The 13,277-nt window shown below is 41.3% G+C and overlaps 1 protein-coding gene across 2 annotated transcripts in view; it reads left to right on the forward strand.

Moving 5' to 3' along the window:
- LOC128693647 (peroxidase) overlaps positions 1-13,277 on the forward strand; it is a 70,805-nt gene that overhangs the window by 27,433 nt on the left and 30,095 nt on the right. For both annotated transcript variants that reach the window (XM_070091242.1, XM_070091241.1), the window contains 5 exons: positions 10,784-10,929; positions 11,167-11,381; positions 11,781-11,954; positions 12,548-12,747; positions 12,855-13,038. In XM_070091242.1, coding sequence (XP_069947343.1) covers positions 10,784-10,929; positions 11,167-11,381; positions 11,781-11,954; positions 12,548-12,747; positions 12,855-13,038 — 919 coding nt within the window. The remainder of the gene's footprint in view (positions 1-10,783; positions 10,930-11,166; positions 11,382-11,780; positions 11,955-12,547; positions 12,748-12,854; positions 13,039-13,277) is intronic.

The following is a 13,277-nucleotide window of genomic DNA, read 5'->3' on the forward strand; positions in this document are numbered from 1 at the left end:
AATCAAAAGAACTTTAGCAAGTTTAGGTGCAACATTACCACTACCTACTTCATGGCCTAGAAAAGTGACAGTGGCCTGGCCAAAGGAAGATTTAGATAAATTAACTGTTAATTGGGAATTCTTAAAGGTCTCAAACAGAGCTTTAAGTCTAAGTAGGTGTTGATCCCAAGTATCAGACACCACAACAATATCATCTAGGTATGCTGCCGTGCCTTCAAGTCCTTTAATAGCCTGATGGATGAGTTTCTGGAATGAAGAGGGGGAATTTTTCATTCCGAAGGGGGTAACTGTATACTGATAATGACCTCCTGGAATTACGAAGGCAGAGATTTCCTTCGCCTTATCTGTCAAAGGTACCTGATAGTAACCTTTAAGGAAATCTAATTTGGACACAAAAGTAGCCTTACCCACAAAGTCAATTACGTCATCCAGACGAGGAAGAGGGTAAGCATCTGTAATTGTGACCTCGTTCACTTTACGGTAGTCTGTGCACATACGAAACCCTCCATCAGCCTTTTTTACTAGGATGCACGGTGAAGCCCATGGACTAGATGACTCCTCCACTAAACCATGTTCTAACAAGAAGTCTACTTCCTGCTGAAGTAGCCTTTGCTTTTCAGGATTAGCTCTGTAGGGGGAGAGTTTAATTGGTTTAGATTTTCCCACATCTACATCATGGTAACCTAACGTACATTTTTTCGGCACATCCGAAAAAATATTAGGATATGACTGTAGAAGCTCAGTTAAATTTGTTGCTTGTATTTCAGATAATCCATCCATTAACGGGCTAGGATCCTTGAGGAGGACAGAATTTGAAAGTTTAGTATTAATTTCAGAGATAGAGTGCAAAGAGTCAGAGTCGTCCTCAGAGGTAGAGGACAGAGTCATTACTGGGACTTTATCTGGTGTATGAAAGGCCTTGATTTGATTAATGTGGTAAGTTTTTGTTTTTGAGGTCTTATCAATGGGAGCTACCACATAATTTAAATCAGATAATCTACTTACTATCTGCATAGGTCCCGTAAATCTAGCTTTCAAGGTGTGGCCAGGTATAGGTTCCTGCACCAACACCTTGTCTCCTGGATGGAAGGAGCGGAATTGTGCACTTCTGTCATACCTCTGTTTCATCTTACTTTGAGCTGTCTTTAGGTTAGCCTTGGCTAACTCACGTGCCACCTGCAACCTTGAAGACGGGTTGTAGAGTGTTGAGCTTACGTCTTCTCCCATCCATCCTTCTTTGAGCACCCGAAGAGGACCTCGTACATTGTGCCCAAAGATCAGCTCAAACGGACTATACCCTGTAGACTCTTGCACCGTCTCCCGTACTGAGAACAGCAACAAAGGTAGAGATTCATCCCAATCTGTCGGAAAGTGCATGCAAAAACTTCATCATTGTTTTTAATGTCTGGTGGAATCTTTCCAAGGCGCCTTGGGACTGAGGATGATAGGCAGTGGATAAGTTGTGAATTATCCCTAACCTAGTTAATACTTCCCTAAATGCTTTGGCAGTGAAGTTAGTACCTTGATCACTTTGTATAGTTTTAGGAATGCCAAAACAAGAAATGAATTTTGTTAAAGCTTTGAGAATAGCTTTAGTATTGATACTACGCATAGGGATTGCTTCAGGATATCTGGTAACTTTATCCATAATTGTAAATAAATACTGGTTTCCAGACTTTGACTTAGGTAGTGGACCTACACAATCTATAATTAAATCTGCAAAAGGTTCTCCATCTGCAGGTATGGGTTGGAGAGGTGCAGGTTTAATGGAATGTCCAGGTTTTCCAACTTGCTGACATTCTCGGCAACACCTAATATGATTCTTCACATCTTTCTTTAATTTTGGCCAATAAAATTCTTTTGTGATTCTATACAAGGTTTTTGTAATTCCTAAGTGACCTCCTAATGACGTATTATGAGCTATATTTAATATCTGAGGTCTATACTTGGTTGGAACCACTAACCTGTCGTATAATTGCCGGCCCTCTATCTCCTTACCAGTCTCAGTGCAGACCAAATAATCATTTTTAACTTCATACTTGACTGGATGACCCAAAGAGGATTTACCCATGGCTGCCTCAAAAGCGAATTTTAAAGAAGGGTCCTTTCGTTGTTCCTCCCGGAAGGACAGTCCCTCGGGCATGGAAACAGAGACATCTGGCAATCCTGCAACCTGGGAACAGGAAGGCTTGATCGGGGTCTGTTCACTTGATCTACGAGGCTCTGGCCAGTTTTCCTCGTAAAACAATGTGGCTATTCCGAGATCGGAGTCGTCCAAGGATAGGTCAACATTCTCTCCAGACAACCCTTGGGATGTTGCCCGAGTTATGGCCAACACCGGAGAAGAATTAATCATTATAGGTTCAGGACACGAACTAACAGTAGTAATGTTATTACCCAGTAATAACATAGCATTTTTCATGGGGAATCCTTTTGAGACACCTACAGTCAAGTACCCAGTGTAATATTTGCACTGTACATAAATTTTATGCAAAGGAACAGAATATATAGCTCCTCCATATGCTTCCAATAAAACAGAGGAATTCAAAGAAGTATTCTCTGAAAGGGGTAATATTCCCTCTCTTACAAGTGAGCAATATGCTCCAGTATCTCTAAAGGTATTTACTTTAGTTGGTTCTGAGTTTTCCTGAAGGGAAATAAGACTTTCGCAATAATAAGGGGCCATACCTTTTTCTACTTCTCTAGGGGACATGTTACTAAGGATATTAGAGATTTTCCCAATGGGTTGAGGTTTTTGGGGGCAGTTGGAACTGATGTGACCTACTTTATTGCACCTGAAGCAGACGACAGGCTTGCCCTTTACTCCCTGATGACGTTGCAAGTGGTGTCGTTCTGGCTGGTGCCTCTCTGGATATTGTTGTCGAGATGCTCCATAAGTAGTTTGCCTCTCCGCAGGGGGACCATATGTTGAGAAGCGTGGCTCACCAGGTGACTTGGTTGGATGACGTAGACGCTCTCCCTCCGGCTGGCACTTCATTCTCCAATGTTGTCGATCTCTGCTCACGCCAGACTGTTGAAAAGAGAGACGGGACCGCTCGGACAAGGAGCGGTTCGTTTCGAAGGTATCAGCCAACCTGGCCGCCTCCAATGCAGTGGTTAAGTCACGATCCTGCAGAAAGACACGAACCTCTGGTCCCACAGACTCCAGCAGGTTATCAATCAGAATAAGCTGCACCAGCTCCTCAAAGTTAGAGACACCACTCGCTTTATACCAGCTGGTAAAAGCTTTGGTTTGCTGTCTCACAAAGTCCACCAGGGATTGACCAAGCTGCCGCCTGTTCAATTTGAAGGTCTTACGATATTTAGCTGGGATACATGTATATGCTCCCAACACTGTGGTCTTCACTACTTGATAATCAGAGAATTCAGCGTCAGTTAATACCGACGTAAATTCCTGTGCTTTACCCAATAATGCTGTATGAACCAACGCTGCCCAGTGCTGTTCCGGCCACCTCAAGGCTCGAGCCTGATTTTCGAAGCTTTCGAAAAATTGCTCTGGTTCGGCCTCATTGAAGCGGGGAACAAGCTGTACTGCTTTTTGTAAACTGAAATCGTTTACAGAATGCGAAAACTGCCTCCTTTCTCTTTCCCTATCAAATTCTTCCCTTGCGAATGCTCTCTGTTCCCTAGTTTGCTCCAGCGTGATTTTTGCCAGCTCAAGTGCCAACGACGCTGATTCACCTCGAGACAACCCAGCTGCACCATACTGACCATTTTGCTCCGTAGGTGTATCATCTTCCTCATGCGAGAACATAAGAGTTTTTGCCCCAGCTCCCGTAGAGGGAGGAGTTTGATGTGCCATCTCTTCTTCAATAAGTTTGTCAGCAATAAGTGAACGCAGTTGCGCAGCTGTGAGAGTGCGTTTATAGGGAATGCCAATGGAACGAGCAATTTGCCAACAACGCTGTAGGGACAATTTAGGTAGGTTATGCAAAGTATATGCCGACACCAGGCGTCTGACTCGTCTAGGTGGCATAAGTTATTCGCTATGCACAGTACGAATACCCCAACGTAACACGTTAATTTGCAGAACACGCTTAGCTATGCACAGTACGATTGCAGAATACGCATACAAGCAAAGCCGACTGCACACAAGATTGACCGTAGCGAAGCGAGCACACTGAACAAGCTAGTAGCGAGCTGTTGAACGATCACACAATAGCAAGGCTGATCATAAGCAACTGACACGCAAAATTTGTAAAGCGAAGCGAGACAGCAAGCTACACAATGTTCCTGCTACAAGCTTCACCCTAAGCTCAACCGTTTCTCTAAGTCCAGCTCCAGCTCTCGGACAGGCTACCCATATTACAACCCAGGATTTCAAAGGCCTGTTATCCCAGGTGTAATGGGAGCAAAAGAAACACAGCAGAAAAAGTTTAGACTTATATTATCCTTCACCAATTTAGAACAGCAATATGTACACTATGTACAGTAATAAGTATAGTGCACGTCACGGTAAGCAAGGCAGAAATAGAAGCCACAAGATAGCAGACCGTGCTTCAACCAGCTCTAGAATGGGAATGACAAGGGCAGACAGGAGAGCGGTATCCACATAACCTCTGCAATTGCCAATCCCACCTTCTTATTGGCTAGAACCTGGTCACTAGTTGAACGATGGGGCCCCATCATCAACTCTTAGCAACCTGGTTCGCTGGTTGGGGGAGATAGCCTGTAAATGAGGGTGTGTCCATGCGCCGAATAAAGGTTACGTACTCTTTGCATGCCACATATGGAAATTGAGTTATATATACCGAAAAATAGTGTAACACTTTGGCAACACAATGGTACCAGAATGAATGTTCTACGACGTTTCTACAAGAAATTATAGTCATTTGTATCAGTTATGGTGACGGTGATATTGGTAGCGAGTCTGCTCACGGCCCGTATATTTTTTGGAGTTTTTCCTTGTTTTTTATCGCTTTTTCTTGCATTATTCTTTCTAATATAATAACTGACCAGTGTACAGTGAGAGAATCATAGCAGAAAACGCCATATATATCTATAAACTCAAGGAAAGTCAGGTTGTAGGTGGCGTTACTCCCCTCAGTGTTTTAAAAATGGCTGAGTCAGCAAAACAGGTCAGGAGACAACAACACCACACAACCCCCGATAAATGGAACTGAGGGGGATTTGGAAGGATAAAACCAGGGAAAAGTGAGCAGTGAAGAGGGTTTTGAAGAGGAAATTTTACTAGTAATTCAGTGGTGATTGCTAAAGCAGATACTAAGTGTACTAGGGAAAGGAAAAGAGAAATAAATATTATTGTATATGAGTAAAAGAGCGAAGAGTGAAAATGGCAGGCATTAGGGGGGTACAGGCTGCCATAATTATATTTATATTTCTTCTTCAATTCCATGAAGAAAGTAATCAGTCATGGGGGCTGGAAAAGATGAATGGAGTAACAGCGCCCTGGACAGTAAAAGCCCAACAGTTGCCATCCTACCAGAAAAGTAAACCTCACTATCGCCGCAAGGTATGGCAACACCGCATACCTAAACAAAAACAGTGGCACACAGCTCTTATTGTAGCGCTCTTAAGTGGTGATATCCAATTTAATCCAGGACCTCAAACTATTGTGCAGAGGCAAAACAGACAGATAAATGACGGCAATAATGACGGTCTAGTAGCTAGGAATGATAACCTTAACTCCATATGTAATGCATACATAGGTCAATGTGAGACAATACAGCCATTATTATCTCAAACACTACCAAACAGGTGCATACACTGTACTAAAGTACGCATGAAAAACAGAAAAGGCACCTTATGTAAAATGTGTAAGGGGTGGGTGCATGATGGATGTATGTACAATTATAGCAACGGTGCCAGAATTCATTTTGTGTGTAACAAATGCACTTTGGCACAGTTACCCTTTAGCAGTGATGACATTGATTTACCTAATTTTAATACAAATGACCCATTGCCATATATTGATGATTATGATTGTTTTATGAAAACAGGCCTTCACTTTATTCATGTCAATGCAAGATCACTTCTTCCTAAATTGGCAGAGATTAGGATTCTAGCTAACAAAATTAGGGCGGCAGTTATAACCATCTCTGAATCTTGGTTGGATGATACGGTGACTGACGACGAGGTCAAAATAGATGGTTACAATATAAAACGCTTAGATAGGAACAGAAAGGGTGGTGGAGTATGTGCCTACATTAGAAATGACTTAGCTTACAACCCAAGACCTGATTTAAATAACAATAAACTGGAGATTCTATGGTTTGAAGTGCTGCTTCCTAAGACCAAACCCATCTTAGTAGGAACTAGTTACCGCCCTCCTACCCAGGACCAGTTCTTAGAAGACTTTTCCAGAGTCTTGTCCGGAGTTGAAAACAATTGCGAGACAATAATACTGGGCGACTTTAATATCTGTTTTCAGCAGCAAAATAACGGGCTATGCAAAAGGTATAAGCAAATTCTAGGATTAAATAGTTACACTCAACTAATTAATACTCCAACCCGGATCACACAGTTCTCGGCCACCCTAATTGACCACATACTTTGTAACCGCTCTGAGAACATTAGTCAGTCAGGCGTCATTACCACAGGTCTTAGTGATCATTTCATCATTTACTGCACCAGGAAAATAACTAGGGATAGGATAGGCCTACACAGGACAATAAAAATGAGGTCAACTAGAAACTACAGTAAAGAAACACTGGTAAATAGGCTACACAATTGTGACTGGACAGAGATAACAAGTTGCACGGACGTAAACGATGCCTGGGAAAAATTCAAAACAATGTTCACTACCATCCTTGATAATATTGCACCAGTTAAAGAGGTTAGGATTAAACGAAGAACTGAACCCTGGATGACTACTGAGATATTAGATAATATGAAATTCAGAGACCAGCTGCTAAAAAGATTTAAAGCAAACAGACAGGATATTGCAGCACTAAATGAATTCCAAAGGGTGAGGAACAGAGTACAGAGACTTATAAAAGGAGCAAAGGCAAAGCACTACTGCTCAAAAATTGAAGAGTATAAGCATAACCCCAGAAAGCTCTGGCAACAACTAAAACAGTTGGGGTATAGCCATAAGCCAGTAGATAGGTCTAACATAGTACTCACTATCGATAATGAGGTATGCCACGAAACATATAAGGTGGCAAATTGCTTTAATTCCTACTACACATCTGTTGCATCAACACTAGTAAGTAAACTACCAGCTGCATCAAATACCTTTAACACAGACTCTGATAAGTTTCAAACATACTATACCAATAAAGGGGTAACCCCAAACAGTTGTCAACTAGTAAGTGTATCTCATGACTTTATTCAAAAAGAACTAAGCAGGTTAAACCCAACTAAGAGCACAGGCCCTGATAACATCCCGTCTAAGTTCCTAAAAGATGGTGCTTCTGAACTGTCAATCCCTATTGCTCACATAATAAATCTATCAATCACCACTAATACAGTACCGGAGGGGTTCAAGGAGGCCAGAGTCACTCCTATCTTCAAGAAAAATAGTAGGTCTGATGTAAGCAACTATAGGCCTGTTAGTATACTCAGTATAATATCTAAAATTCTAGAGAGGGCGGTGTATTCTCAAGTAGTTAAGTACCTTAATGACAACAACATTCTCCATAGCTATCAATCGGGCTTTAGAAGATCCTACTCAACCGACACCTCCCTTATTTATCTGATGGATTATCTGAGAACTGAAATGTCAAAGGGGAACCTCATAGGCATGGTAACCTTAGACCTGCAAAAGGCCTTCGATACTGTCAACCACAATATATTATGTAATAAACTTCAAGCTATTGGTATAGGTTCTGTAGACTGGTTTAAGTCCTACCTTAGCAACAGGAGACAAATAGTCAAAATCAACAAAACAGAATCAGAACCCCTGCCGATAACATGTGGAGTTCCCCAAGGTAGTATTCTGGGTCCCTTATTATTCTTATGTTATGTCAATGATATGCCTATCAGTGTCAAGTGCAAACTCCTACTGTATGCAGATGACAGTGCTCTGTTAGTGTCAGGTAAAGACCCACAAGATATTGCTAATGTTTTAACACTGGAACTGGAGTCCTCCAGCAAATGGTTAGTAGACAACAAACTATCATTACACCTAGGGAAAACTGAAGCCATTCTCTTTGGCACGAAACATAAACTGAGAAGGGTAAATAATTTTAATGTTCAATGTAATGGGGAGCCCATCACTTTGGTTTCATCAGTAAAATATTTGGGAATCCCCTTTGACCCATGCATGTCAGGAGAATTGATAGGGAACAGTGTAGCCCTTATACAATGCCATATGGATTACGCTTGCTCTTCTTGGTACTCTGCCTTGACAAAAAAACTGAAAGATAGACTGCAAATCACCCAGAACAAAATCGTAAGATTCATCCTGGGGCTGGGACCAAGAGAACATGTAGGCCAGGATGAATTACAGCAGTTGGATATGCTGAATGTTGAAGACAGAGTAAAACAACTGAAGCTAAATCATGTTTATAAAATTGCTCACAAACAATGTCCAGAATATCTTGCTGTCAATTTTGTCAAGGTTGGGAACCAAAGCAATCATAGTACTAGGGGGAGAGAGCACAACTTTGTAGTACCCACAGTCAGTGGCCAGGCTTCAAACACCTTTTATTGTACAGCAATAAAGGAATGGAACAGACTACCCGCACATGTCAAAGCCAGTCATAGCGTGAACCAGTTCAAGAAGAGTGCCAAAAGGTGTCTGATGAATGTAGCTACAGAAAGGGAGGGGAATGATTTTCTATTTTTTAGCTAACATACGTGTAAATTTTACCTTATTCCTCGTATTGTAGATAGTCTTAATGACCTTGGTGTAGCAGATAGTCTTTTTAGTATGATAATAAGATGTTATCTTCATTGTAGAATAATAAGAAAATATTATAACCTTTATACTATAATAATAAGGTAAAAGGACCCCAATGGAAATAAGTCACTCTGTCTGACTTTTTTGGGTTATCCTAGGTTCTCTACACATATGCTGCTATGTATGATAATTCTATGTAACTGTATTTGTGTATACCTGAATAAACTTACTTACTTACTTACTTACTGACTATTTGGCATCATATAAGAGTAGGCGGAGCTTATCCGTAGACTTAGAGACAACCAGGAACCATCTGGGAACGCTCGGCAGTGTTCCCGCTCCAGAGAGTGCCAGGAGAAATCACTTCATTATTACGCTTATATATCAACTCTACGGCTTATTTGTCTATCAAAATTGATCTAACATGATATAATAAACACTATAAATAACATACAAACATGTTATATACTCTAGACTGAATAAAATAGGCCATAATATGGCGAGAGATTATCTGGAATATTTCGATATTATTGAGCTACTCCTCTCCATGTCGTATTCTTTGGTCTCTGAGTAAGAGAAAACAGTATTTTGAAGAGGATAACTACACTAGAACATCAGTTTACTAAGAATTACACCCAAACAAACGCGATTTTCGCGAATTTTTTTTTTTTTTTTTTTTGAGACGGGGGCCGGCCGGCGCTCCCGGCCGATATCTCGCAAGTAACTTATTTACCTAAAGTCCATAATTCATCCTTTATTACTTAATTAAATGGAATAATATTCACAGAAATTGTAGAATAATGATTTCTCTAATTTTCCCCAAGAAATTTTTGGAAATATTCCAAATACTTTGGGAGTTATGTGGGAGTAAAGGGCAGATTTTTTTGCAATATTCCAGGAACTTACAAACTTTATTTTTTTTGTGAAATTAGGATAAGTTATTTAGAGGAAAGCTAAAGCTCCCGCTTCACACACGGAGGGCTCGGGTTCGATTCCCGGCGGGTGGAAACATTTCGACACGTTTCCTTACACCTATTGTCCTGTTCACCTAGCAGCAAATAGGTACCTGGGTGTTAGTCGACTGGTGTGGGTCGCATCCTGGGGGACAAGATTATGGACCCCAATGGAAATAAGTTAGACAGTCCTCGATGACGCACTGACTTTCTTGGGTTATCCTGGGTGGCTAACCCTCCGGGGTTAAAAATCCGAACAAAATCTCTCTCTTCTCTCGGCACCAAGTGTCTAGACAACCTTACGTAGTCCCATATAAGAATGAATGTAGGCACAATGTAGGCACAAGGGCATTTTCAGTAAATCAGTCTTTTCTCAGTTGTTGTTTGAGGTATATTTTTTATAAATATTTTCAAGAAAGAGTGAAAACACTTTGTCTTGTGCACCAAAACTGGAGAAAATCGGACGGTAAACAAAAGAGTTACACATTTTGCCCTGCAGCGTCCATAAGTGCCAGTTTATCTGACAAATTAACAAATTCATTCAGAGGTGAGCAAACAAGACTGACCTTGCATGTTGTATTAATTTCACATACAACATTTATTTTTACATATACTTTATAAGGCAACATTGCCTGAACGTTCATTAATGTATAATTTTAACATTTGTAAAGTTGTTACTAAACCCTAAAGGACAAAATTTGAAATATTGACAATAATATAAAGATTTTTCAATTTAATGGAGAGTTACATTATTACATTAAGGAGGATATTGCAGTTTATTTATTAAAAAAAAAAGTTTGGAACACGCCTAATGATATCAGAGGTGAGTCCATCAAGAAGCTGGCTGCAGATATTACATGTGTTGATCACAGAATGGTTTAGGCAGCTGGTATATACTACATACAGTGAGGTCATGCTGCAGGTAGGCAGCTGGTATATACTACATACAGTGAGGTCATGTTGCAGGTAGACCAAGCACACACAATATATTCTCTTGTTACAGGAATTACAAAGGCGAGACATCGAGGTAACAAATGTTCGTGACCCAGCTTACCACCATCTCCAGTTCTTCAGGACATCTTCCCTCGCTCTTGATCTTAACAGCGCTGCTCTGGCTCATGTCCATGCTTCACAACAACTCATGAACAAGTGAGTTTCCTTTACGAGTGATTTTTAATTCTTGTTGATACAGTGTGAGGCGTTGGAGAACTCTCATGTTTACGCCAGTGCTTATCAGTCAGTTAACTGATGAAGATTGGACAGTTGTTACTTACGCACTTACTAACGTAAAATTAAAGGCAGCAATGTACCTGCAGAAAGTCTGTCTGTGAACTTTAGCAAGTAAAAGGCCATATCCTCGTCTAACATTTTATCTCTTGCCTACAGCTTCCGTCTGAGTTCCCTGCAGGCAGGATTTGGTCTGCAACAGATCAGCGTAGCCAACACCAATTTCGCCAACACTTGCCAGATGAATCCCGTGTGCCAGAAGAGAGACATCTATTACCGCAGAATTGATGGCGCCTGCAACAACTTGGAGAATCCCATACTGGGCCAGGCCAGGACAACTTTCCAGAGGCTACTTCCTCCACAATACAGTGATGGTGAGTGTTGTACATGTATAGTACACAATACCGACAAGATGAAGAATAAGACGTATGTTCCAGGACAAAATTGGAAGATAGTTGAACTATATAAAAAGGATGAGGTAATCAGTCTCTCAGTCTTGGAGTTGGTGAAGAGCCCGTAGTCGTTTAAAATCTTTACAGACTACGGTGCTCTTCACAAACTCCAAGGATGAGGAATTGACACCTCAAACTCCTGATCTTCATCCATTCTTCTTTGTACTGGATTGAGGAAGCCACTGGTTGGAGAAACGTTTCCACAATGTAAGGTATCCGAGTTTTGCAGAAGTGTCTAATTCATCATCCTGTCACTTCCCTGAGCCATTTATTTAAATACGTATTACTAATATTTGCTAAAAATTACTTCTCTGCTTGCAGGTCTGTCGCGGCCCAGAATGAGCCGTACCGGTGCTAATCTTCCCTCTGCACGACTTGTGTCCACCAGTATCAGTACCGACATGGACAGACCCAACTTAGAGTTTACCCTCTCCATTATGCAGATGGGTCAGTTTATCGACCATGATCTCACCCACACTCCCATCAACAGGCTCAGTAAGTATTAAGAAGTAGCGTTAAACCCGTGTGAAACACTTCACTCTTAGGTGAGGATTGGAATCTTAGTAAGAGTGTGTAATGAGAATCATTACGCACTCTTACTAAGAGTTAGCAATGAAGGTGGAACTTCCGGATAAGAGTGCAGAGTGAGGCAACCATGACAGAAATTGTCGAAATAAAGTCTGCGTGTTTTCTGGTAGAAATGATTGTTGATTAATAAATGCTGTAATGGTAGCACAATCTTACAGTCATCAAGTCACGGTGGGGCTCATGCTAACATTCCTATGGTGTAAAGAAATATATCTAAATGAATGAATCTTTTTAGGCCTCTAGGTGCTATGTGACCCCTACGGGATAAGCTAAGAATAATAATAATAAATGCTAGGCCAGCATGAACCAGTGGTAAACGCACTGGTCAGCGAGTTTTAGAACTTACTTACGATGAGTTATATCCCCACACGACCTGTGGTTATAACTTATTTACAGTAACACAACTGAAGAATATCCCTGACTGTGTGAACTAAGCTTCCTGAACCGTGTGTGTCTGTTAAATAAAGTAAACTTGACCAGGGCTTCTCTGGGTTGGTCAGGTAACGACAGTGGTATTCAGTGTTGCTCGAACAACGACCGTGACTTCGTTGACTCTGCCTTCCGCCATCCCGCTTGCTTCCCCATCGAGGTGCCCGCCAATGACCCCTTCTTCGGTGGGACCGGACGCCGCTGCATGAACTTCGTCAGGTCTTTGCTGGCTCCCCGCAACACTCCGTGTAATCTAGGCTATGCAGAGCAGGTAAGCAAGACGGAGCCTGACGTTATTTGCACTTACTCTCCAATAGTCACCCTCTCTCACTAGCATTCCCAACATTTCACCACACTAACAACACCTCCATCTGACAGATGAACCAGCTTACACACGTTTTGGACGCATCTAACATCTACGGGTCTAGTGTCTCGGAGGAGCAGCAGTTAAGAGCTTTTCGTGGTGGTCTGCTCAGAGTACAAGAGAATGACCTTCTCCCAGCTGACTTACAGGTCATGGAGTGTGAAACCATCAGAGAAGGATTACCTTGTTTCATGGCTGGTAAATATGATTTTTTTTTTCTGTTTATTTATCCTTTCCCTGTGCTTTTGAATGACTTAGTCTTGACAGTGTGGTACAAACCTTGGTAACTGATACATACAATAATACTGGTTTAAAAAGACACATGAGCACACACTAAGACGTTTATACTGTCATTTTAATCTCTGTGTTAGAAGTGATCAAGTTCCATGGACCGAAACATTTTCTAGCATGTCATAGTGTTAGCTCAAACACTAGGC

Source organism: Cherax quadricarinatus, chromosome 34 (assembly GCF_038502225.1).
Source record: "Cherax quadricarinatus isolate ZL_2023a chromosome 34, ASM3850222v1, whole genome shotgun sequence".
Taxonomy (NCBI): Eukaryota; Metazoa; Arthropoda; class Malacostraca; order Decapoda; family Parastacidae; genus Cherax; species Cherax quadricarinatus.